General features: G+C 30.9%; 2 protein-coding genes across 3 annotated transcripts; one reads left to right on the top strand and one right to left on the bottom strand.

The window, feature by feature from the left end:
* Positions 1 to 8,682: 8,682 nt before the first annotated feature.
* Positions 8,683 to 10,254, bottom strand: LOC135130935 (sialin-like). The gene is made up of 3 exons (XM_064058405.1): positions 10,206 to 10,254; positions 9,316 to 10,152; positions 8,683 to 9,263 (listed from the first exon to the last, which is right to left on the bottom strand). The coding sequence occupies exons 1-3, from the start codon at positions 10,216 to 10,218 to the stop codon at positions 8,725 to 8,727; spliced, it is 1,389 nt and encodes a 462-aa protein (XP_063914475.1). The 5' UTR covers positions 10,219 to 10,254; the 3' UTR covers positions 8,683 to 8,724.
* A 9,120-nt stretch (positions 10,255 to 19,374) lies between these two features.
* Positions 19,375 to 25,410, top strand: LOC135131026 (uncharacterized). Of its 2 annotated transcripts, XM_064058538.1 has the most exons (6): positions 19,375 to 19,764; positions 19,823 to 20,346; positions 24,803 to 24,902; positions 24,948 to 25,049; positions 25,098 to 25,253; positions 25,306 to 25,410. In XM_064058538.1, exons 1-6 carry the CDS (start codon positions 19,543 to 19,545, stop codon positions 25,357 to 25,359), a joined length of 1,158 nt encoding a protein of 385 aa, XP_063914608.1. In that variant the 5' UTR covers positions 19,375 to 19,542; the 3' UTR covers positions 25,360 to 25,410. The 2 variants fall into 2 exon arrangements, with proteins under 2 accessions (XP_063914608.1, XP_063914610.1); XM_064058540.1 differs by lacking the exon at positions 25,306 to 25,410 and having other exon boundaries at positions 25,106 to 25,246.
* The last annotated feature ends 1,347 nt before the right edge of the window (positions 25,411 to 26,757 follow it).

Below are 26,757 nucleotides of genomic sequence, written 5' to 3'. Positions count from 1 at the left end.
TTTTGTTAAGTTTCGGAAATGTCAAAATTTGACCGAAATTTGAAGAAGGGGGGACCATTGGAAAAATTTCAGTTTTAAAAAAGTCGTCTAAAAATTCTGAAAAAATTCAGGGACGTAGATCTCGTCACGCTGATTTCAAAAATATAGGGTGTGGATGGTCAGGGAGCAACATTTTAGAAAGAATCGATACGAAATGCGAATTTTAGAGAATTTCTGAAAATTTCGATATTTCAACGGACGATTCCGGAAAAACGGTTGCAGTTATCAACGAATCGAGGCCGGAAGTGTGTTCTGGACCTCGAAATCTACCAGAAAATGTATTCAGTTAAGTTTCGAAAATGTCAAAATTTGGCCGAAATTTGAAGAAGGGGGGACCATTGGAAAAATTTCAGTTTTAGAAAAGTCGTCTAAAAATTCTAAAAAAATTCAGGGACGTAGATCTCGACACGCTGATTTCAAAACTATAGGGTGTGGATGGTCAGGGAGCAACATTTTAGAAAGAATCGCTACGAAATGCGAATTTTTGAGAATTTCTAAAAATTTCGATATTTCAACGGACGATTCCGGAAAAACGGTTGCAGTTATCAAAGAATCGAGGCCGGAAGTGAGTTCTAGAGCTCGAAATCCACCAGAAAATGTATTCAGTTAAGTTTCGAAAACGTCAAAATTTGGCCGAAATTTGAAGAAGGGGGGACCATTGGGAAAATTTCATTTTTAAAACAGTCGTCTAAAAATTCTGAAAAAATTCAGGGACGTAGATCTCGACACGCTGATTTCAAAAATATAGGGTGTGGATGGTCAGGGAGCAACATTTTAGAAAGAATCGATACGAAATGCAAATTTTTGAGATTTTCTAAAAATTTCGATATTTCAACGGACGATTCCGGAAAAACGGTTGCAGTTATCAAAGAATCGAGGCCGGAAGTGAGTTCTAGAGCTCGAAATCCACCAGAAAATGTATTCAGTTAAGTTTCGAAAACGTCAAAATTTGGCCGAAATTTGAAGAAGGGGGGGACCATTGGAAAAATTTCAGTTTTAAAAAAGTCGTCTTAAAATTCTGAAAAAATTCAGGGACGTAGATCTCGACACGCTGATTACAAAAATATAGGGTGTGGATGGTCAGGGAGTAACATTTTTGAAAGAATCGATACGAAATGCGAATTTTTGAGAATTTCTAAAAATTTCGATATTTCAACGGACGATTCCGGAAAAACGGTTGCAGTTATCAAAGAATCGAGGCCGGAAGTGAGATCTAGAGCTCGAAATCTACCAGAAAATGGATTCAGCTAAGTTTCGAAAATGTCAAAAATTGGCCGAAATTTGAAGAAGGGGGGACCATTGGGAAAATTTCAGTTTTAAAAAAGTCGTCTAAAAATTCTGAAAAAATTCAGGGACGTAGACCTCGACACGCTGATCATAAGAATATAGGGTGTCGATGGTCACGGAGCAACATTTTCGAAAGAATCGGTACGAAATGCGAATTTTTGAGAATTTCTAAAAATTTCGATATTTCAACGGACGATTCCGGAAAAACGGTTGCAGTTATCAAAGAATCGAAGCCGGAAGTGAGTTCTAGAGCTCGAAATCTACCAGAAAATGTATTCAGTTAAGTTTCGAAAATGTCAAAATTTGGCCGAAATTTGAAGAAGGGGGGACCATTGGAAAAATTTCAGTTTTAAAAAAGTCGTCTAAAAATTCTGAAAAAATTCAGGGACGTAGATCTCGACACGCTGATTTCAAAAATATAGGGTGTGGATGGTCAGGGAGCAACATTTTAGAAAGAATCGATACGAAATGCGAATTTTTGAGAATTTCTAGAAATTTCGATATTTCAACGAACGATTCCGGAAAAACGGTTGCAGTTATCAAAGAATCGAGGCCGGAAGTGAGTTCTAGAGCTCGAAATCTACCAGAAAATGTATTCAGTTGAGTTTCGAAAATGTCAAAATTTGGCCGAAATTTGAAGAAGGGGGGGACTATTGGAAAAATTTCAGTTTTAAAAAAGTCATCAAAAAATTCTGAAAAAATTCAGGGACGTAGATCTTGACACGCTGATTTCAAAAATATAGGGTGTGGATGGTCAGGGAGCAACATTTTCGAAAGAATCGCTATGAAATGCGAATTTTTGAGAATTTCTAAAAATGTCGATATTTCAACGGATGATTCCGGAAAAACGGTTGCAGTTATCAAAGAATCGAGGCCGGAAGTGAGTTCTAGAGCTCGAAATCTACCAGAAAATGTATTCAGTTAAGTTTCGAAAATGTCAAAATTTGGCCGAAATTTGAAGAAGGGGGGACCATTGGAAAAATTTCAGTTTTAAAAAAGTCGTCTAAAAATTCTGAAAAAATTCAGGGACGTTGATCTCGACACGCTGATTACAAAAATATAGGGTGTGGATGGTCAGGGAGCAACATTTTAGAAAGAATCGATACGAAATGCGAATTTTTGAGAATTTCTAAAAATTTCGATATTTCAACGGACGATTCCGGAAAAACGGTTGCAGTTATCAAAGAATCGAGGCCGGAAGTGAGTTCTAGAGCTCGAAATCTACCAGAAAATGTATTCAGTTAAGTTTCGAAAATGTCAAAATTTGGCCGAAATTTGAAGAAGGGGGGACCATTGGAAAAATTTCAGTTTTAAAAAAGTCGTCTAAAAATTCTGAAAAAATTCAGGGACGTAGATCTCGACACGCTGATTTCAAAAATATAGGGTGTGGATGGTCAGGGAGCAACATTTTAGAAAGAATCGATACGAAATGCGAATTTTTGAGAATTTCTAGAAATTTCGATATTTCAACGAACGATTCCGGAAAAACGGTTGCAGTTATCAAAGAATCGAGGCCGGAAGTGAGTTCTAGAGCTCGAAATCTACCAGAAAATGTATTCAGTTGAGTTTCGAAAATGTCAAAATTTGGCCGAAATTTGAAGAAGGGGGGGACTATTGGAAAAATTTCAGTTTTAAAAAAGTCATCAAAAAATTCTGAAAAAATTCAGGGACGTAGATCTTGACACGCTGATTTCAAAAATATAGGGTGTGGATGGTCAGGGAGCAACATTTTCGAAAGAATCGCTATGAAATGCGAATTTTTGAGAATTTCTAAAAATGTCGATATTTCAACGGATGATTCCGGAAAAACGGTTGCAGTTATCAAAGAATCGAGGCCGGAAGTGAGTTCTAGAGCTCGAAATCTACCAGAAAATATATTCAGTTAAGTTTCGAAAATGTCAAAATTTGGCCGAAATTTGAAGAAGGGGGGACCATTGGAAAAATTTCAGTTTTAAAAAAGTCGTCTAAAAATTCTAAAAAAATTCAGGGACGTAGATGTCGACACGCTGATTACAAAAATATAGGGTGTGGATGGTCAGGGAGCAACATTTTAGAAAGAAACGATACGAAATGCGAATTTTTTAGAATTTCTAAAAATTTCGATATTTCAACGGACGATTCCGGAAAAACGGTTGCAGTTATCAAAGAATCGAGGCCGGAAGTGAGTTCTAGAGCTCGAAATCTACCAGAAAATGTATTCAGTTGAGTTTCGAAAATGTCAAAATTTGGCCGAAATTTGAAGAAGGGGGGGACTATTGGAAAAATTTCAGTTTTAAAAAAGTCATCAAAAAATTCTGAAAAAATTCAGGGACGTAGATCTTGACACGCTGATTTCAAAAATATAGGGTGTGGATGGTCAGGGAGCAACATTTTCGAAAGAATCGCTATGAAATGCGAATTTTTGAGAATTTCTAAAAATGTCGATATTTCAACGGATGATTCCGGAAAAACGGTTGCAGTTATCAAAGAATCGAGGCCGGAAGTGAGTTCTAGAGCTCGAAATCTACCAGAAAATATATTCAGTTAAGTTTCGAAAATGTCAAAATTTGGCCGAAATTTGAAGAAGGGGGGACCATTGGAAAAATTTCAGTTTTAAAAAAGTCGTCTAAAAATTCTAAAAAAATTCAGGGACGTAGATGTCGACACGCTGATTACAAAAATATAGGGTGTGGATGGTCAGGGAGCAACATTTTAGAAAGAATCGATACGAAATGCGAATTTTTGAGAATTTCTAAAAATTTCGATATTTCAACGGACGATTCCGGAAAAACGGTTGCAGTTATCAAAGAATCGAGGCCGGAAGTGAGTTCTAGAGCTCGAAATCTACCAGAAAATGTATTTAGTTAAGTTTCGAAAATGACAAAATTTGGCCGAAATTTGAAGAAGGGGGGACCATTGGAAAAATTTCAGTTTTAAAAAAGTCGTCTAAAAATTCTGAAAAAATTCAGGGACGTAGATCTCGACACGCTGATTACAAAAATATAGGGTTTGGATGGTCAGGGAGCAACATTTTAGAAAGAATCGATACGAAATGCGAATTTTTGAGAATTTCTAAAAATTTCGATATTTCAACGGACGATTCCGGAAAAACGGTTGCAGTTATCACAGAATCGAGGCCGGAAGTGAGTTCTAGAGCTCGAAATCCACCAGAAAATGTATTCAGTTAAATTTCGAAAATGTCAAAAATTGGGCGAAATTTGAAGAAGGGGGGACCGTTGGAAAAATTTCAATTTTAAAAAAGTCGTCTAAAAATTCTGAAAAAATTCAGGGACGTAGATCTCGACACGCTGATTACAAAAATATCGGGTGTGGATGGTCAGGGAGCAACATTTTAGAAAGAATCGATACGAAATGCGAATTTTTGAGAATTTCTAAAAATTTGGATATTTCAAAGGACGATTCCGGAAAAACGGTTGCTGTTATCAAAGAATCGAGGCCGGAAGTGAGTTCTAGAGCTCCAAATCTACCAGAAAATGTATTCAGTTAAGTTTCGAAAATGTCAAAATTTGGCCGAAATTTGAAGAAGGGGGGACCACTGGAAAAATTTCAGTTTTAAAAAAGTCGTCTAAAAATTCTGAAAAAATTCAGGGACGTAGATCTCGACACGCTGATTTCAAAAATATAGAGTGTGGATGGTCAGGGAGCAACATTTTAGAAAGAATCGATACGAAATGCGAATTTTTGAGAATTTCTAGAAATTTCGATATTTCAACGAACGATTCCGGAAAAACGGTTGCAGTTATCAAAGAATCGATCCCGGAAGTGAGTTCTAGAGCTCGAAATCTACCAGAAAATGTATTTAGTTAAGTTTCGAAAATGGCAAAATTTGGCCGAAATTTGAAGAAGGGGGGACCATTGGAAAAATTTCAGTTTTAAAAAAGTGGTCTGAAAATTCTAAAAAAATTCAGGGACGTAGATCTCGACACGCTGATCACAAAAATATAGGGTGTGGATTGTCACGGAGCATCATTTTAGAAAAAATCGATACGAAATATAAATTTTTAAGAATTTCTAAAAATTTCGATATTTCAACGGACGATTCCGGAAAAACGGTTGCAGTTATCGAAGAATAAAGGCCGGAAGTGAGTTCTAGAGCTCGAAATCTACCAGAAAATGTATTCAGTTAAGTTTCGAAAATGTCAAAATTTGGCCGAAATTTGAAGAAGGGGGGACCATTGGAAAAATTTCAGTTTTAAAAAATTCGTCTAAAAATTCTGAAAAAATTCAGGGACGTAGATCTCGACACGCTCATTTCAAAAATATAGGGTGTGGATGGTCAGGGAGCAACATTTTAGAAAGAATCGATACGAAATGCGAATTTTTGAGAATTTCTAAAAATTTCGATATTTCAATGGACGATTCCGGAAAAACGGTTTCAGTTATCAAAGAATCTAGGCCGGAAGTGAGTTCTAGAGCTCGAAATCTACCAGAAAATGTATTCAGTTAAGTTTCGAAAATGTCAAAATTTGGCCGAAATTTGAAGAAGGGGGGACCATTGGAAAAATTTCAGTTTTAAAAAAGTCGTCTAAAAATTCTGAAAAAATTCAGGGACGTAGATCTCGACACGCTGATTTCAAAAATATAGGGTGTGGATGGTCAGGGAGCAACATTTTAGAAAGAATCGATACGAAATGCGAATTTTTGAGAATTTCTAGAAATTTCGATATTTCAACGAACGATTCCGGAAAAACGGTTGCAGTTATCAAAGAATCGAGGCCGGAAGTGAGTTCTAGAGCTCGAAATCTACCAGAAAATGTATTCAGTTGAGTTTCGAAAATGTCAAAATTTGGCCGAAATTTGAAGAAGGGGGGGACTATTGGAAAAATTTCAGTTTTAAAAAAGTCATCAAAAAATTCTGAAAAAATTCAGGGACGTAGATCTTGACACGCTGATTTCAAAAATATAGGGTGTGGATGGTCAGGGAGCAACATTTTCGAAAGAATCGCTATGAAATGCGAATTTTTGAGAATTTCTAAAAATGTCGATATTTCAACGGATGATTCCGGAAAAACGGTTGCAGTTATCAAAGAATCGAGGCCGGAAGTGAGTTCTAGAGCTCGAAATCTACCAGAAAATATATTCAGTTAAGTTTCGAAAATGTCAAAATTTGGCCGAAATTTGAAGAAGGGGGGACCATTGGAAAAATTTCAGTTTTAAAAAAGTCGTCTAAAAATTCTAAAAAAATTCAGGGACGTAGATGTCGACACGCTGATTACAAAAATATAGGGTGTGGATGGTCAGGGAGCAACATTTTAGAAAGAATCGATACGAAATGCGAATTTTTGAGAATTTCTAAAAATTTCGATATTTCAACGGACGATTCCGGAAAAACGGTTGCAGTTATCACAGAATCGAGGCCGGAAGTGAGTTCTAGAGCTCGAAATCCACCAGAAAATGTATTCAGTTAAATTTCGAAAATGTCAAAAATTGGGCGAAATTTGAAGAAGGGGGGACCATTGGAAAAATTTCAATTTTAAAAAAGTCGTCTAAAAATTCTGAAAAAATTCAGGGACGTAGATCTCGACACGCTGATTACAAAAATATCGGGTGTGGATGGTCAGGGAGCAACATTTTAGAAAGAATCGATACGAAATGCGAATTTTTGAGAATTTCTAAAAATTTGGATATTTCAAAGGACGATTCCGGAAAAACGGTTGCTGTTATCAAAGAATCGAGGCCGGAAGTGAGTTCTAGAGCTCCAAATCTACCAGAAAATGTATTCAGTTAAGTTTCGAAAATGTCAAAATTTGGCCGAAATTTGAAGAAGGGGGGACCATTGGAAAAATTTCAGTTTTAAAAAAGTCGTCTAAAAATTCTGAAAAAATTCAGGGACGTAGATCTCGACACGCTGATTACAAAAATATAGGGTTTGGATGGTCAGGGAGCAACATTTTAGAAAGAATCGATACGAAATGCGAATTTTTGAGAATTTCTAAAAATTTCGATATTTCAACGGACGATTCCGGAAAAACGGTTGCAGTTATCACAGAATCGAGGCCGGAAGTGAGTTCTAGAGCTCGAAATCCACCAGAAAATGTATTCAGTTAAATTTCGAAAATGTCAAAAATTGGGCGAAATTTGAAGAAGGGGGGACCATTGGAAAAATTTCAATTTTAAAAAAGTCGTCTAAAAATTCTGAAAAAATTCAGGGACGTAGATCTCGACACGCTGATTACAAAAATATCGGGTGTGGATGGTCAGGGAGCAACATTTTAGAAAGAATCGATACGAAATGCGAATTTTTGAGAATTTCTAAAAATTTCGATATTTCAACGGACGATTCCGGAAAAACGGTTGCAGTTATCAAAGAATCGAGGCCGGAAGTGAGTTCTAGAGCTCGAAATCTACCAGAAAATATTTTTAGTTAAGTTTCGAAAATGTCAAAATTTGGCCGAAATTTGAAGAAGGGGGGACCATTGGAAAAATTTCAGTTTTAAAAAAGTCGTCTTAAAATTCTGAAAAAATTCAGGGACGTAGATCTCGAGACGCTGATTTCAAAAATATAGGGTGTGGATGGTCAGGGAGCAACATTTTAGAAAGAATCGATACGAAATGCGAATTTTTGAGAATTTCTAAAAATTTCGATATTTCAACGGACGATTCCGGAAAAACGGTTGCAGTTATCAAAGAATCGAGGCCGGAAGTGAGTTCTAGAGCTCGAAATCTACCAGAAAATGTATTCAGTTAAGTTTCGAAAATGTCAACATTTGGCCGAAATTTGAAGAAGGGGGGACCATTGGAAAAATTTCAGTTTTAAAAAAGCCGTCTAAAAATTCTGAAAAAATTCAGGGACGTAGATCTCGACACGCTGATTTCAAAAATATAGGGTGTGGATGGTCAGGGAGCAACATTTTAGAAAGAATCGATACGAAATGCGAATTTTTGAGAATTTCTAAAAATTTCGATATTTCAACGGACGATTCCGGAAAAACGGTTGCAGTTATCAAAGAATCGAGGCCGGAAGTGAGTTGTAGAGCTCAAAAAATGTTCTATTTTTCGATTTTTCGTATTAAAAATTTTTGGATTTTGTCAGTTTTTCGGTTTTTAAAATTTTATATTTTTCTAATTTTCAATTTTACGACTTTTTGATTTTTAGATTTCTCGGTTTTTTCAATTTTACAATTTTTCTTTACTACATTTTTTTTCAATGTTGCAATTTTAAAATTCGAAAAATTGAAAAATCGTAGAATCGAAAAAGCTTTAAAAAATTGAAAAATTAAAATACCACAAAAGTGAAAACCCGAAAAATTAAAAAATCGAAAAACTGAAACTGAAGTCGCGATGGGTACTCCAGAAAACCTCGATCGTGAAATATCTAGACGGGAAGTATGGGTTTAAATAGAAACCACCTTCGCGAACGATTCATTGAGTATTTTATTGATGCTCGACCATTCACATTTATGTAGTAATCTTTAAAATTTTCCCTTGCAATGGGATCTCATCACCATCACCCCTTTTCTCCACTTCCGCATCTTCAGAACTCAAATTCCAACTCTGTACTTCGGTGGAACTAAACAGCAGGAACACCACCATTCCAAACAAGTTTACACCCATCATCACCCAGAAAACAAATTTCCATTGACTCAAGCCTTGACCCTCTTGAACAGCAACAGCCACCAGCTTAGTCTGACCGTAACCAGCTAACGCCCCCACCATTTGCATTATCCCAAAAATGGTACCGACGTACGTGGGTGCAAAATCGACAACATTGGCATTAAGCGATGGTACAGAACACCCAGAGAAACTCAACCATAAAACAAACACGACCACACAAACCTTCGGTCGATCTCCATAGAAAGCAGCTACTGCGAACATCCCAGCTGGTCCCCCAAAAGTCAACACAACGAAAATAGTCCTTATGGTGGACTTGCTAAACTTGCTGGTCTTGTACCAACGATCAGCCCAATGGGATGAGCCAAACGCCGACAAGTACATGGCTACCAAAACACCTTCGTTAAGTCCTTACTTAACCTTACTTAAGTACCTTACCTAAATACGGCAAACTACATAGAAGACCGTTTTGCTTGATGTCGTACTGTAGGACTTGGTTCATGTACGACGGCAAATTATTGATAGCTAAGTTAACTGAAAAGAACACACAAGCTGAGGAAACAACATTAGCCCAGACTGGACGCGATGCCAAAATTTTTCCCCACGGAATATCCTTTTTGCGAAGACTACCAAAATCGCAAGTGATTCCTTTGCGAATCGACTCGATTTCTTCCACGCTGATTCTTGGATGTTCAGACGGCGAATCGTACACGAGACCAAACCAGAAGATGGTCCACACCACTGACAACCCTCCAGTTAGAAAAAAAACCTGCTTCCAACCCCAATTCGCAATCACGTAGCCACAAATCGGGAGGGTTAAAGCCCCACCCAGATGAATCGCTCTGGTGTGCGACAAGAATTTCGACATGTGTGTAGGGGCAACCCATCGGATCGCCATTGCTGGAATGCACGTGTTGACGACGCCCATCATCAAACCCACGCCCACGCGGCTCAAAAGTAGCATGTGGTAGTTGTAGTGGGCTATGAAGGGAGTGAGGAGTGTTAAAACGCTGGCTAGGACCATCATGGTGCCCAGAAGGATTCTTGTTCCGTAAATTTCGGAAAGGCGGCCGCCGGGAACTGACATTACCATTTGGCCCCACAGGATAGAACCTAGGATGTCACCTTTTTGTTTTTCGGTCCAGTCGAAGTGGTCGCTGGTGGTGTTGGAGGTCATGGGTACTATTGCTATGGAGAGGTTCACTCGGTGCATTTGGAGGAGGCAGAAGCAGGTGATGACCATGATGGAGAGGGTGCGTCTGCATGTTAGAATTTCTGGAATAGAAAGGTGGAATTAGCGATGGTCGATGAGAAGAGTGGAAATTTACCTTGGTCGCACATTATGGATGAAAATGTGTTAATTATGCATTTTCTTAATACAGGTTTAGTGTTATCTTTTATCTAAAGACGATTAAGTCATTGATGATAACAAGGTTTTGGTTACAGTGGCGGCCCGTGGTGTTTAAGCAAGGTGAGGCCAAGAATTTTGGTTATAACGTTTATGTATCAATAACAAAAAATTGGTCGAAGGTTATTTCAAAGGAACTTTTAAATATTGAAAAACTGAAAAATCTAAAAATCGGAAAACTAAAGAAATCGAAAAATCTAAACACTGCGAAAACTTTTAAATCCTTTATCAAAGAACTGAAAAATTTTAAAACCGAGAAATTGAAAAATTGAAAAGTGGAAAAATCTAAAAACCGGAAATCGAAAAATCTAAAATTTAAAAAAATCGAAAAATCGAAAAATTGAAAAATAGAGCAATATGGAAGAACTAACAAAATGAAAAATCGTGAAATCGGAACATCAAAAAATCTCGAAAAATTGAAAAATCGAAGCATCGAAAAATTGAAAAATCGAAATGGCTAAAAACCCAAAAAATCGGAATCCGAAAAGTCGAAAAATCGAAAACTCGAGCAATTTAAACCCGAAAAATTCAAAAGTTTAAAACTCCAAAAATTTAAAAATCATCAAAAATTAAAATATCGAAAAATTGAAAAATTCCCAAAACTGAAATGTTGAAAATTCAACGTTCGAAAAATTAAAAAATCGAGAAATTGAAGCAAGAAAAAATCGTAAAATTGAAAAACGTTCAAAAATTAAGAAACTGAAAACTTCAAAAACCGAGAAATCTAAAAATCAAAAAGTCGTAAAATTGAAAAATTGAAAAACTGACAAAATCCAAAAATTTTTAATACGAAAAATTGAAAAATAGAGCATTATCGAAGAACCGAACAGTTAAAAAATCGATAAATCGAAACATCAAAAAATCGGAAAATCTAGAATTTAAAAATCACAATACATATTGAAAAATCAAAAAATTGAGAAATCAAAAGATCCAAAATTTAAAAAATTGAAAATTTAAAAAACAAAAAATTGAAAAATTCCAAAACAGAAAGGGCAAAAAATCAGGAAATCGAAAAATTGAAAAATCGAAATATCGAAAACTCGAGCCATTTAAACCCGAAAAATTCTAAGGATAAAACTCCAAAAATTTAAAAATCCTTAAAAATTCAAATATCGAAAAAACGAAAAATTACCAAAACTGAATTGTCGAAAAATTAAGAAACCAAAAAAATCGAGAAATCTAAAACTCAAAAATTCGAAGAATTTTAAAAATCGAAACATTAAAAAATCGTAAAATCGAAAAACTAAAATGTAAAACAGAATAAAAGAAAAACTTAAAAATCAAAAATCCAAAAATTCGAAAAACTGAAAACTCGAATATTTGGAAAAAATTTAAAAAATTGAAAAATTAATATATTTAAAAGGTGAAGATTCGAAAAATTGCAAAAAAATCCAAAACAGAAAGGTCGAAAAAATGAGATTTCGGAAAACTGAAAAATCGAAACATCGAAACATTGGAAAATCGAAAAGCTGAAAAGTCGAAAAATTGAAAAAATCGAGAAAACAAAAAATAGACACATCGAAAAATTGAGCAACTGGGAGAGAAAATTGCAAAATCGAGCAATCGACAAAGATTTAAAATTGAGAAACTTAAAAATTCAAAAAAATGCAAAACCCAAATATTGAAAATTAAAGAAGCCGGAAAATCGGATAATTGGAAAATCAAAAAATTGCAAAATTGAAAAATCGATTAACAAACACTAAAAATTTGTAAAACTTTATAAAATAAATTACAAAACCGAAAAAATCAATATTGAAAAAATAAAGGAAATGAAGGAACTAAAAATTGTGATATAAAAAGGATAATTAATAAATTCGGAAAATGAAAAATAAAAATGGACAACTTGAAAAACCGAAGAAGGGAAAAGTCGAAAAATTGAAAAACGTTCAAAAATTAAGAAATTGAAAACTTGAAAAACCGAGAAATTGAAAAATGTAAAATTTCAAAAATCGAAAAACTGACAAAATCCAAAAATTTTTAATACGAAAACTTGAAAAATAGAGCATCATCGAAGAACCGAAAAATAAAAAAATCGATAAATCGAAACATCAAAAACTCGGAAAATCTAGAATTTAATAATCAAAATATTGAAAAATCAAAAAATTGAGAGATCGAAAGATCTCAAATTTAAAAATTCGAAAAATTAAAGAACGAAAAATTGGAAAATTCCAAAACAGAAAGAGGAGAAAATCAGGAAATCGAAAAATTGAAAAATCGAAACATCGAAAAGTTGAAAAATCGAAATGGCTAAAAACCGAAAAATCTAAATATTAGAGTCAAGAAATTGAAAAATTTTGTAACAGAAAAATTGGGAAATCGAAAAACTGAAAAATCGAACATCGAAATATTGGAAAATCGAAAATCTGTAAATTAAAAAAACCGAGAAATCAGAAAATCAGAACATCAGAAAATGGAAAGAGCCAAAAACCGAACAAGCGAAACAAGCAATTGAAACATCAAATCATTTAAAAATTTGAAAAATTAAAATATCGAAAAATTGAAAAATTCCCAAAACTAGAATTGAAACATGAAAAAATTGAAAAATTGAAAAACGTTCAAAAATTAAGAAACTGAAAACTTGAAAAACCGAGAAATCTAAAAATCTAAAAGCCGTAAAATTGAAAAATTGAAAAATCGAAAAATATAAAATTTCAAAAACCGAAAAACTGACAAAATCCAAAAATTTTTAATACGAGAAATTGAAAAATAGAGCATTATCGAAGAACCGAAAAATTAAAAAATTGATAAATCGAAACATCAAAAAATCGGAAAATCTAGAATTTAAAAATCAAAATATTGAAAAATCAAGAAATTGAGAAATCGAAAGATCCCAAATTTAAAAAATGGAAAATTTAAAAAACAAAAAATTGAAAAATTCCGAAACAGAAAGGGCAGAAAATCAGGAAATCGAAAAATTGAAAAATCGAAACATCGAAAAATTGAGAAATCGAAATGGCTAAAAACCGAAAAATCGAAATCCGAAAAGTCGAAAAATCGAAAACTCGAGCCATTTAAACCCGAAAAATTCAAAGAATAAAACTCCAAAAATTTTAAAATCCTTAAAAATTCAAATAGCGAAAAATTGAAAAATTACCAAAACTGAATTGTTGAAAAATTAAGAAATCAAAAACTTGAAAAATCGAGAAATCTAAAACTCAAAAATTCGAAGAATTTTAAAAATCGAAGAATCAAAAAATCGTAAAATCGAAAAACTAAAATGTAAAACAGAATAAAAGAAAAACTTAAAAATCAAAAATCCAAAAATTCGAAAAATTGAAAACTCGAGTATTCGAAAAAAAGTTAAAAAATTGAAAAATTAAGATATTTAAAAAGTGAAGATTCGAAAAATTGGAAAAAAATCCAAAACAAAGGACGAAAAAATGAAATTTCGGAAAACTGAAAAATCGAAACATCGAAACATTGGAAAAGTGAAAAGCTGAAAAGTCGAAAAATCGAAAACTCGAGCCATTTAAACCCGAAAAATTCAAAGGATAAAACTCCAAAAATTTAAAAATCCTTAAAAATTCAAATATCGAAAAATTGAAAAATTACCAAAACTGAATTGTTGAAAAATTAAGAAATCAAAAACTTGAAAAATCGAGAAATCTAAAACTCAAAAATTCGAAGAATTTTAAAAATCGAAGAATCAAAAAATCGTAAAATCGAAAAACTAAAATGTAAAACAGAATAAAAGAAAAACTTAAAAATCAAAAATCGAAAAATTCGAAAAACTGGAAACTCGAGTATTCGAAAAAAAGTTAAAAAATTGAAAAATTAAGATATTTAAAAAGTGAAGATTAAAAATTGAAAAAAAATCCAAAACAAAGGACGAAAAAATGAGATTTCGGAAAACTGAAAAATCGAAACATCGAAACATTGGAAAATCGAAAAGCTGAAAAGTCGAAAAATCGAAAAAACTGAGAAAACAACAAATGGAAACATCGAAAAATTAAGCAACGGGGAGAGAAAATTGCAAAATCGAGCAATCGACAAAGATTTAAAATTGAGAAACTTAAAAATTCAAAAAATGAAAAATCCAAAATTTAAAAAAATCGAAAAATCGAAAAATTGAAAAATAGAGCAATATGGAAGAACTGACAAATTGAAAAATCGAGGAACCTTTAAAACATTGACAAATTAAATATTGAAAATTGTAGATTCGAAAAGTTGAAAAATCGGGAAATCGGAATATCAAAAAATCTCAAAAAATTGCAAAATCGAAAAGTTGAAATATCGGAAAATTGAAAAATCTAAATATTAGAAAGTCAAGAAATTGAAAAATTTCGTAACAGAAAAATTGGGAAATCGAAAAACTGAAAAATCGAACATTGAAAAATTGGAAAATCGAAAATCTGGAAATTAAAAAACGGAGAAATCACAAAATCAGAACAACAGAAAATGGAAATAGCCGAATAATCGAAACAAGCAATTGAAATATCAAATAATTTAAAAATTTTAAATTTAAAAATCTGAAAAAACAAATATCGAAAAATTGAAAAATTCCCAAAACTGAAATGTTGAAAATTCAGGATTCGAAAAATTGAAAAATTGAGAAATTGAAGCATGAAAATATCGAAAAATTGGAAAACGTTCAAAAATTAAGAAATTGAAAAGTTGAAAAACCGAGAAATCTAAAAATCAAAAAGTCGTAAAACTGAAAAATTGAAAAATCGAAAAATGTAAAATTTCAAAAACCGAAAAACTGACAAAATCCAAAAATTTTTAATACGAAAAATAGAGCATTATCGAAGAGCCGAAAAATTAAAAAATCGATAAATCGAAACATCAAAAAATCGGAAAATCTAGAATTTAAAAATCAAAATTTTGAAAAATCAAAAAATTGAGAAAATCGAAAGATCCCAAATTTAAAAAATTGAAAATTTAAAAAACAAAAAAATGAAAAATTCCAAAACAGAAAGGGCAGAAAATCAGGAAATCGAAAAATTGAAAAATCGAAACATCGAAAAATTGAGAAATCGAAATGGCTAAAAACCGAAAAATCGAAATCCGAAAAGTCGAAAAATCGAAAACTCGAGCCATTTAAACCCGAAAAATTCAAAGAATAAAACTCCAAAAATTTTAAAATCCTTAAAAATTCAAATAGCGAAAAATTGAAAAATTACCAAAACTGAATTGTTGAAAAATTAAGAAATCAAAAACTTGAAAAATCGAGAAATCTAAAACTCAAAAATTCGAAGAATTTTAAAAATCGAAGAATCAAAAAATCGTAAAATCGAAAAACTAAAATGTAAAACAGAATAAAAGAAAAACTTAAAAATCAAAAATCCAAAAATTCGAAAAACTGAAAACTCGATTATTTGGAAAAAAATTAAAAAATTGAAAAATTAAAATATTTAAAAAGTGAAGATTCGAAAAATTGAAAAAAAATCCAAAAGAGAAAGGACGAAAAAATGAGATTTTGGAAAACTGAAAAATCGAAACATCGAAACATTGGAAAATCGAAAAGCTGAAAAGTCGAAAAATCGAAAAAACTGAGAAAACAAAAATTGGAAACATCGAAAAATTAAGCAACTGGGAGAGAAAATTGCAAAATCGAGCAATCGACAAAGATTTAAAATTGAGAAACTTAAAAATTAAAAAAATGAAAAATCCAAAATTTAAAAAAATTGAAAAATCGAAAAATTGAAAAATAGAGCAATACTGACAAATTGAAAAATCGAGGAATCTTTAAAACATTGACAAATTAAATATTGAAAATTGTAGATTCGAAAAGTTGAAAAATCGGGAAATCGGAATATCAAAAAATCTCAAAAAATTGCAAAATCGAAAAGTTGAAAAATCTAAATATTAGAAAGTCAAGAAATTGAAAAATTTCGTAACAGAAAAATTGGGAAATCGAAAAACTGAAAAATCGAACATTGAAAAATTGGAAAATCGAAAATCTGGAAATTAAAAAACCGAGAAATCACAAAATCAGAACATCAGAAAATAGAAATAGCCAAAAACCGAATAATCGAAACAAGCAATTGAAATATCAAATAATTTAAAAATTTTAAATTCAAAAATCTGAAATATTAAAATATCTAAAACTTGAAAAATTCCCAAAACTGAAATGTTGAAAATTCAGGGTTCGAACAATTGAAAAATCGAGAAATTGAAGCATGAAAAAATTGAAAAATTGAAAAACGTTCAAAAATTAAGAAACTGAAAACTTGAAAGACCGAGAAATCTAAAAATCTAAAAATCGTAAAATTGAAAAATTGAAAAATCGAAAAATGTAAAATTTCAAAAACCGAAAAACTGACAAAATCCAAAAATTTTTAATACGAAAAATTGAAAAATAGAGCATTATCGAAGAACCGAAAAATTAAAAAATCGATAAACCGAAACATAAAAAAATCGGAAAATCTAGAATTTAAAAATCAAAATATTGAAAAATCAAAAAATTGAGAGATCGAAAGATCCCAAATTTATAAATTCGAAAAATTAAAAAACGAAAAATTGGATAATTCCAAAACAGAAAGGGCAGAAAATCAGGAAATCGAAAAATTGAAAAATCGAAATGCCTAAAAACCGAAAAATCGGATTCCGAAAAGTCGAAAAATCGAAAACTCGAGCCATTTAAATCCGAAAAATTCAAAGGATAAAACTGCAAAAATTTAAAAATCCATAAAAATTCAAATATCGAAAAATTGAAAAATTACCAAAACTGAATTGTTGAAAAATTAAGAAAATTGCAAAATCGAGCAATCGACAAAGATTTAAAATTGAGAAACTTAAAAATTCAAAAAATGAAAAATCCAAAATTAAAAAAAATCGAAAAATCGAAAAATTGAAAAAAAGAGCAATATGGAAGAACTGACAAATTGAAAAATCGAGGAATCTTTAAGACATTGACAAATTAAATATTGAAAATTGTAGATTCGAAAAGTTGAAAAATCGGGAAATCGGAATATCAAAAAATCTCAAAAAATTGAAAAATCGAAAAGTTGAAATGTCAGAAAATTGAAAAATCTAAATATTAGAAAGTCAAGAAATTGAAAAATTTCGTAACAGAAAAATTGGGAAATCGAAAAACTGAAAAATCGAACATTGAAAAATTGGAAAATCGAAAAGCTGGAAATTAAAAAATCGAGAAATCACAAAATCAGAACATCAGAAAATGGAAATAACCAAAAACCGAACAATCGAAACAAACAATTGAAATAGCAAATAATTTAAAATTTTTAAATTTAAAAAATTAAAATATCGAAAACTTGAAAAATTCCCAAAACTAAAATGTTGAAAATTCAGGGTTCGAAAAATTGAAAAATCGAGAAATTGAAGCATGAAAAAATTGAAAAATTGAAAAACGTTCAAAAATTAAGAAACTGAAAACTTGAAAAACCGACAAATCTAAAAATCTAAAAGTCGTAAAATTGAAAAATTGAAAAATCGAAAAATGTAAAATTTTAAAAACCGAAAAACTGACGAAATCCAAAAATTTTTAATACGAGAAATTGAAAAACAAGAACCGAAAAATTAAAAAATCGATAAATCGAAACATCAAAAAATCGGAAAATCTAGAATTTAAAAATCAAAATTTTGAAAAATCAAAAAATTGAGAAAATCGGAAGATCCCAAATTTAAAAAACAAAAAATTGAAAAATTCCAAAACAGAAAGGGTAGAAAATCAAGAAATCCAAAAATTGAAAAATCGAAACATCAAAAAATTTAAATCGAAATGGCTAAAAACCGAAAAATCGAAATCCGAAAAGTCGAAAAATCGAAAACTCGAGCCATTTAAACCCGAAAAATTCAAAGGATAAAACTCCAAAAATTTAAAAATCCTTAAAAATTCAAATATCGAAAAATTGAAAAATTACCAAAACTGAATTGTTGAAAAATTAAGAAATCAAAAACTTGAAAAATCAAAATAAAAGAAAAACTTAAAAATCAAAAATCTAAAAATTCGAAAAATTGAAAAATCGAGAATTCGAAAAAAATTTAAAAAATTGAAAAATTAAAATATTTAAAAAGTGAAGATTCGAAAAATTGAAAAAAAATCCAAAACAGAAAGGACGAAAAAATGAAATTTCGGAAAACTGAAAAATCGAAACATCGAAAAGCTGAAAAGTCGAAAAATCGAAAAAACTGGGAGAGAAAATTGCAAAATCGAGCAATTGACAAAGATTTAAAATTGAGAAACTTAAAAATTCAAAAAATGCAAAACCCAAATATTGCAAATTAAAGAAGTCGGAAAATCGGATAATTGGGAAATCCAAAAATTGCAAATTTGAAAAATCGATTAACAAAGAATTTGTAAAACTTTATAAAATAAATTACAAAACCGAAAAAAATCAATATTGAAAAAATAAAGGAAATGAAGGAACTAAAAATTGTGATATAAAAAGGATAATTAATAAATTCGGAAAATGAAAAATAAAAATGGACAACTTGAAAAATCGAAGAAAAGAAAAATCGAAAAATTAAAAATTGGGAAACTGCAATATCAAAAAAATAAAAAACTGCAGAACAGAAAAATTATAAAATAGAAAAACTTTAAGTCAAAAATTGAAGAAATGAAAAATTGAAAAATTCAAAGCTGAAAAAAAAGAAACTAAAAAAAACAAAAAATTGTAAAATCGAAAAAGTGCAAAATTGAAAAACTACAAGACTGAAGAAACGAAAAGTTGAAAATTTTAGACGTGTAGAAACTGAAAAATAAAAAAAAGTGATGTCAAAAAATAGGTTTGTGATAACGTCATCAATTTTTTTGTCACGGGACAAATGAATAAGTTTTATGAGCGATTTACCATGATCACGATTACTTTATTATACAATTTTGATTTTTTCAAAAAACCTGGATGTCTATGGTGAAAACTCAACACGGATTCATACCCCACAAGTATAGGAGTATTTTTTTTTGTTCTAAAATTAAATGGTATTTTTCTCCAACCACGAATGAAATCGAAGAATTAGCGCAAAAAGCCTTTGACCAATTGTGAAAATCTCGTTAATAATGAAACAATATTAAACCAATCTTACTTAAGACTTTTTTTTTAATAAATACATTTTAAAAGTAAATAAGTTTATTGATCTCCCTTTTTAAAAATAACCATAACGAACAAAACATAACATGCGTACAGTTTATCTTAATAATATACTTCACAAAACAAATAGAACCTCGAAGAAAATACTCTTAAATATTTGATACAGTTATAGTCATTAGGATAATGACTAGAACTCGACCTCAAACCAAGGTAAATCCAACCCGGTTTCAGTGCCATTAGTGACTACATTGATGTTTAACCCCCATGGAACCTCCAAACCTCCAAGCCCCATTTCCCAAAGACACTTTAAAAACTTTATACTTGATGACATTCGGAGTGATGCGTTTGCGTTTCGTCAAGTTCGTTTTAATTTCGATTTTTCTTTTTCATAGTTCGATCGGAGTGGTACAAGTGATCGATTTGCTTTCAACTTTCGACGGTAAGCAGTTGCTTCAGTACGGACCATGCTTTCTGATCAGCTGCTCTGTAAGTCTTCCACCAGTGTTAATCGATGTTATTTTACCACAGTTTTTCTTACTTCCAGTGTCTGGTGAACATCGCCACAGTGCTGAGCACACAAGAGCTGTTGTCAAAGCTCTTCATTAAACTGGCCATGTCGAGGTTTCGAACCCTGGAACGACTTCCACTGCAGATCACTCGAAGGATTCTTTTCGAGTCGAAAATGGTCACTCTGGCCGAAATCGGGACACTGAGTGTTCTTTTAATTTACTCGGCTTCGTATTTTAGACTCTTCGGTAACGAGAAGTTCGTATACGGGGTGGTTTTATTCAAAAGAACTTTTACCAAAATGGCGGATTATTTCTGCTTGGTGTACTTTAGCACCTTGCCTATTTTAGCCTACGTTGCTTTTATCAATGGAGGTGTGATTATTTACACTCTGATGCACCTCAGGTTCTACATGTTTCTGATTAATGGCCACTTGGAACAAATTTTCGTCGACTACGACCTCATTATTGACGACTATGCTAAATTGAAGGACCAGAACTACCAAGAAGAAGTCTTCGAGCAACTGAAAAACTGTATAGAAAGACACCAACCGATCAAACTGTTCGTGTGCTTTGTGGGTACAATCGCACGCAAATGTTTTGAGCCTATGGGCGGATCGTTTTTGCCTGCCCTCACCGAAGAAGGCGGTCCAAATCCTTCAAGGGCAGAATTTGTAGGTAGGCTCAAACTACAACGAAATTTACATTTGGTAAGAAATATTTATGGCTCACACCAGTTCTCTCGAATTTGTCGGAGAAGATTTAGCAGGTAGCTGTTCCCATAAAATAATGGTCACTTTCGTTTTTGAGTAACGATGGTCCGGACAGGAATTATTTTGCTTTCTAACTTCTTTCGACCAATTGTTCCGTATAAAAAATTTCATCACTTTTTCCAATAAAATACTCTTAAATGTTCATAATAAATAAATAAATAAAAAAAAAACGATATTGTCGAGTGTCCCCTCTAAAATATTTATGACGTCACCTCAAAATTTTGCAGAATAAATCCTATCTTAAATGTATAAAATATGATGAGTTTTTATACTTGTGATTTATCACTGCATTAATATTTTTTAGATTTGGTTGTACAGGTGTCTCAAAAAAGTTAATGACTGAGTCAATTTATTTTATTGAAGAAATCAAGAATAGCAAAATTGAATACTTTGAAATATTGTAGATGTTTTGAAGTTTTTGTAAGCATGGTAACTTTTTCGAAAATTTGATTAATATGCGCAAAATCAAAAATCGGAAAAAATGAAATTCACAAATGCAAAAAACAGAAAATCGAAAAATACGAATCGTAAAAATCAAAAAAATAAAATGGCTAATTAAAAAATCGAAAATTCAATCAATCAAATACCTAGGTCGATCGAAAAGTGGAAATTTACAAACCTCAAAAATCGAAAAATCGAAAATTGAAAAACGGGAAAACCAAAAAATCGAAAAGTAATATTGCAAATTAAAAAAATCAAAAACAAAAATAAAAAAAATCGGAAATTAAAATAATCAATATATATGAAGTAGAAAAAATTGCAAAGCCTAAAAACTGAAACGAACAGAAAAATCGAAAAAGCAAAAATTTGGAAAAACAAAAATTCGAAAAATCTAAAATCGAAAAAGTGGAAAATCGAAAATCTGAATAAAGAAACTTGGAAATTCCGAAAATTGGAAAATCGAAAACCAAAAAATCGGGAAGTAACAAAATTGAAGTCTAACAGTTGAGAATAGAAAAATTGAAAAACCGAAGACTATAAAAATCGACAATGGACAAATTGAAAATCGCAAAATTTAAATTGAAAAATTGAACATGGAAAAATCGATGAATTGAAAAATCGAAAATGCGACTACTCAAATTTTCTAGAAATCGAAAAATCATAAAACTGAAAAATCCAAAATTCTAATGATCGAAAGTCTGAAAACTGAAAATCGAAAATTCTGAAAAGCGGAAAATAGAATATCGAAAAATTTAAAAGAAAGAAAATTGAAGTCTAAAAACCGAAGAATGGAAAAATTAAAAATCAAAAATTCGAAAAATCGAAACCGAAAAATTCAAAGATTTAAAAAGAAAATCGAAAAATCAAAAATCTGAAAATTGAAACTCGAAAATTTGGAAAATCGAAAAGTAAAAAAATTGAAGTCTAAAAGCTGAAAAATGGAAAACTGAACAATCGAAAATTCGAAAATCAAATATCGAAAAATCGAAAAGCCGAAAAATCGAAAATTTGATAAATCAGATATGCGAAAAACAGAAAATCTGAAAATACAAAACTGGAAAATCAAAAATCTAAAAATGGAAAAACCGAAAATCGAAAATTCAATGAATCTAATACGTAGGTCGATCGAAAAACTGGAAATTCACAAATCTGAAAAATCGAAACTTTGCAAGATTGAAAAACCGAGAATTGAAAAATCAAAAAACCGAAAAATGGAAAAATCAAAAATCGAAAAATAGGAAAACCGAAAATTCGAAAATTCATAATATTGAAAACTCTAAAAGTCGACAATTCAAAAATCAAAAAATTGGAAAGTAAAATAATCGAAAAATCGAAAAGTAAACAAATTGCAAAGCCTAAAAACTGACGAACAGAAAAATCCAAAAATCGTAAAATCAAAAAGTGGAAAATCGAAAACTGGAAATTGAAAAATCGAAGATTGGAAAATCGAAAAATCGAAAATCGGAATATCGAGAATCGACAAATTAAAAAACCGAAAAATCGAAAAATTAAAAAATCGGAAATCGAAAAATGAAAAAAAAACCAAAATTCAAAAATCGAATAATCCAAAACTAAAATAATAGAAAAGTGGAAAAGTAAAAATTGCGAAGTCTCAAAACTGACGAACAGAAAAATCGAAAAATCAAAAAAAATCGAAAAATATCTAAAAATGGAAAATCGGAAAATGGAAAAACCGAAAAATCGAAAATCGAAAACTCGAAAAATCGAAAATTCGATGAAACAAATACTCGAAAAAGCGAAAAGTAAAAAAAATTGCAAGGCCTAAAAATTGAAAAATCAAAAAATCGGAAAAATGAAAATCGAAAAAACACGATCGAAAAAAAAATAAAAAAATCGAAAAGTGGAAAATCGGAAAGTAACAAAATTGAAATCTAAAAGCTGAAGAAGGGAAAATTCTAAAAAGCAACAATCGAAGAAAGCAAAATTAAAAATTGAAAATTTGAAAAATGGAAAATCGAAAACTCGAATATCGAGATTTTGAAAAATCGTAAAAATGATAATCGAAAAATCGAAATGCTCAAAAATCGAAAATTCGATTAATCAGTTTTCTAAAAATCGAAAAAACGGACACAAATTCACAAATCTGAAAAATCGAAAATCGAAATATGAAAAATTAAAAAACCGAAAAATGGAAAAATCCCAAATCGAAAAATGGAAAAACCGAAAATTCAAAAATCAAACTATCGGAAAGTAAAATAATCGAAAAATGGAAAAATAAAACAAATCGCAGAACCATAAAAACTGAAACAAACAGAAAAATCTAAAAACCACAAAAGCGGAAAAACGAAAATCGAAAAATCGTAAAATCAGAAAATGGAAAATCGAATAATCGAAAGTTGAAAAATCGAAGGTCGAAAATAAAACAACCCAAAAATGGAAAATTTAATGATTAATGGAAAATCGAAAAATCGAGAATAGAAGAATTAAAAAACCGGAAAATTGAAAAATCGAGAATTCAAAAATCAAAAAAATCGGAAAGTAAAATATAATCGAAAAATGCAAAAAAATTGCAAAGTCTAAAAGCTGACGAACAGAAAAATCCAAAAATCTAAAAATGGAAAGACGAAAAATCGAAAATTGAAAGAATGGCAAATCAAAAAATCGAAACATCGAAAAATCAAAAAAACGAAAAATTAAAAAATCGAAAAACGAAAAAACTGAAAACTCGAAAAATCAGAAAATTGGAAAGTAATAAAATCGAAAAGTTGATAGAAAAATGGAAACTGAAAAATCTAATTCGATGAAACTGTTGGTCGAAAAAACGAAAAATCGAAAATCGAAGTGACCTTTTTTTGAGACAAGCTGTATAAGTAAATCTAAAAAATATTACTGCAATGATAAATCACAGGTATAGACTCATCATATCAAATTTTACGATGACGTCATGCATTTTTTGGCGAAGATAAGCAAATACATTTTGATCGTGGCTTTGAAAGTATTCTTCGACTTTCGTTCCATTTCAAAATTTACTCTTTGTATATTTCAGTGGTCACAACGAGTTCACTAACTACGCTGAAATATGCAAAGATTAAATTTGTCACCGAAAAGATGTCGGAAGTAATAAATTATCGTATCGGTCGAAGAACGTTCGGTCTGGTCTTACACCTCGACCCAAGAGAGACTGCAGTAAAGGATAACAAATGGAACGGATAAAGTAAAGCGTCAAATATGATTGATAAACTTTAAACCAAAATTATGAAGTTTATAAACTGAACATTTTTTTTGTTTTTTGAAATGTAATACACTTCAAAAAATGTCCGTGACTTACTTTAATGTGAATTTTATAACTATGGTCGGCACAATTAGACCCAATATTAGTGTGATTTTGAGCATATTCTCGATGTTATTAGAGCAGGACAGGTTTTTTTTTTCTAACTAATTGACAAGATTTCTATGTATTCAGTTTTGCAATTCTTGATTTCTTCAATAAAATAAATTGACTCAGTCATTATTTTTTTATAGAGTCACCCTGTATGTATAAACAAATCCAACAAATATTAATGGAATGGTAAATCAAAAAGTATAGACTCATCATATTCTGAACATTTTAGATAGGGTATTTATAAAATTAAAACTAATTCAGAGTAAGTATTTATAAAATTAAAACTAATTTAGGGTAAGAATTTGGTCAACACGTAAATTTCGTTGTAGTTTGAGCCTACCTACAAATTCTGCCCTTGGACGATTTGGGCCGCCTCCTTCTGTGACGACAGGCAAAAATGATCCGCCCATAGGCTCAAAGCATTTGCGTGCGTACCAACTTTTCATAACTTTGTGTTTTAGAATAGAAAAGAAACTCAATGCGAAACTTCTTCCATCTTTGGTGCTGTTGCTTTATCTAAGTGTAGCGGCTGTTATCAGTATGTTGTTTAATGTGTTGATTGTAAGTATTTCTCTTCGACGAGTGTCGCTTTAAAGAAGTTTTTAGGATCACAGCACGTTCGAGTTTTTTCTGGCAGTTTGTAGTATGATTGTGTCTACAATTACGCCCATGCTGGTCGTCCACATTGGACAGATTGTCAAAAATGAGGTACTAGGAGTTGTGGTTTGAAGCGAAGTTTGTATTTGACTGTTGTAGTATGACAGGATGTACGAGAACACTCTAAATTTTCCGTGGATTATTTGGGACTGCAGGAATAGGAGGGTGCTGATTTTTTTTATGCTGAATTTGCAAAAATCGTTCCATTTAGGGCAGCCAGGTTTCGTGCTTTGTCAATATTCCTTCCTTCCCACGGTAATGTCTTATAGGGAAAATTTAGAGAGTTATACTAACGGTTTTTTTGCAGGTCTTGAATTTTCTGTGGACCGTTTCTACGTTTATTGTACAGGTCAGTGTGTGATTTTTTTCAAAGATGTATTTAGAAGTTGAAATAAAATAAATATTTAACATATTTTTGTAAATTTATGTTATTTCCTTTTCAATTTTAAAGTTTTCAAATTTTCGGTTTCCAAATTTTGGATTTTGGGATTTTTCAATTTCTGAATTTTTCAGCTTTTTGGTTTTTCAATTTTCCGATTTTCAATTCTTCGATATTTCTGTTTTTAAATATTTCGTATGATTAAATTTTCGATTTTCTGAGTTTTTCGAGTTTTAGATTTTTAGGCTCTTCGATGTATTCCAAATTCCGACTTTTGGAATTTTTCAATTTCCCAATTTTTCTGTTTTTCGATTCTTCAATCGTCTGATTCTTTAAATTTTGAATTTTTATTTTTGTTTTTCAGTTTACAGATTTTTCAATTTTTGGATTTTTTAAATTTTACGATTTTACAATGTCGATATTTTACATTTTTTTGACTTTTCGCTTTTTAGATTTCTCGTTCGACCAAATTTTTTGATTTTTAAAATTCATTAAACCTTTTTTTGATGTTACAATTTTTGCTTTCTTTATTTTTTCAACTTGAAATTTTCAATTTTGCAATTTTTGTTTACTGCAATTTTTAATTTCTCGATTTTTCAATTTTTCCTTGTGTCATTTTTTCAAGTTGTCGATTTTTATTTTTCATTTTCCGGAATTTTTAATTATTCTTTTTATGTCTTTTTAGTTCTTTTATTTCCTTCTCAATTATACTATTTTCCGATTTCTTTAATTTTCAGTATTTGGATTTTGCATTTTTTTCGATTTTTAAGTTTCTCAATTTTAAATCCTTATTCGTTTCTTCTATTTTCCAAGGTCTTGATTTCCAAATATTAAATTTTTCAAAATTTCCGTTCTAAACTTTCTCGTTTTCGCAGTTTTCACTTTTCGATTTTATAATTTTTTCCATTTGTCAATGTTTAGGTTTCATAATTTTTGTTTTTTTCGACTTTAAATTTTTTCAATTTCCCCACTTCCATAATTTTAAATTTTTGGTTTCTTTAGTCAATTTTCGATATTTCGATTTTTCAATCCATTGAGATCTCTATTTTTCGATCGTTGTTTCTCAATTTTTGTCTTTCCATTTTTTATTTCTAGCTTTTTCAATTTTTTGGCTTTTTCAGCTTTTCGATATTTAAATTTTTTCATGTTTCTGTTTTTCATTATTTCTGTTTTGGATTTTTTTCAATTCTTAATTTTTCAGTTTTCCTATTCTTCACTTTTCGATTTTTTGAAGTTTCAGTTTCTCGATTTTTCAATTTTTCGAATATTTACTTTTTAGTATTTTAGTTTTTCAATTTTATAAAGATTTTTCTATTACTCGCTTTTCCATTTTGACACTTCCAAAATTTTCAATTTTTCGTTTCATCAGTCTTGCAATTT

This window comes from Zophobas morio, unplaced genomic scaffold, assembly GCF_036711695.1.
Source record: "Zophobas morio isolate AGI-343-1 ecotype UQ-CSIRO unplaced genomic scaffold, CSIRO_AGI_Zmor_V1 ptg000018l, whole genome shotgun sequence".
NCBI classification, from domain to species: Eukaryota; Metazoa; Arthropoda; class Insecta; order Coleoptera; family Tenebrionidae; genus Zophobas; species Zophobas morio.
The sequence above is the reverse complement of the archived record's forward strand: the minus strand, read 5'-3'. Positions and strand labels throughout refer to the sequence as shown.

Bases quoted from the DNA above. Each gene is read 5' to 3' on its own strand.
- LOC135130935 (XM_064058405.1), bottom strand. The intron at 9,264-9,315 runs GTAAGGTACTTA...GTGTTTTGGTAG, and splicing joins ATGTAGTTTGCCGTATTTAG to CCATGTACTTGTCGGCGTTT.
- LOC135131026 (XM_064058538.1), top strand. From the start codon at position 19,543: ATGGAACCTCCAAACCTCCAAGCCCCATTTCCCAAAGACACTTTAAAA. The intron at 24,903-24,947 runs GTAAGTATTTCT...AGAAGTTTTTAG, and splicing joins TGTTGTTTAATGTGTTGATT to GATCACAGCACGTTCGAGTT. The intron at 25,254-25,305 runs GTAATGTCTTAT...GTTTTTTTGCAG, and splicing joins AATATTCCTTCCTTCCCACG to GTCTTGAATTTTCTGTGGAC.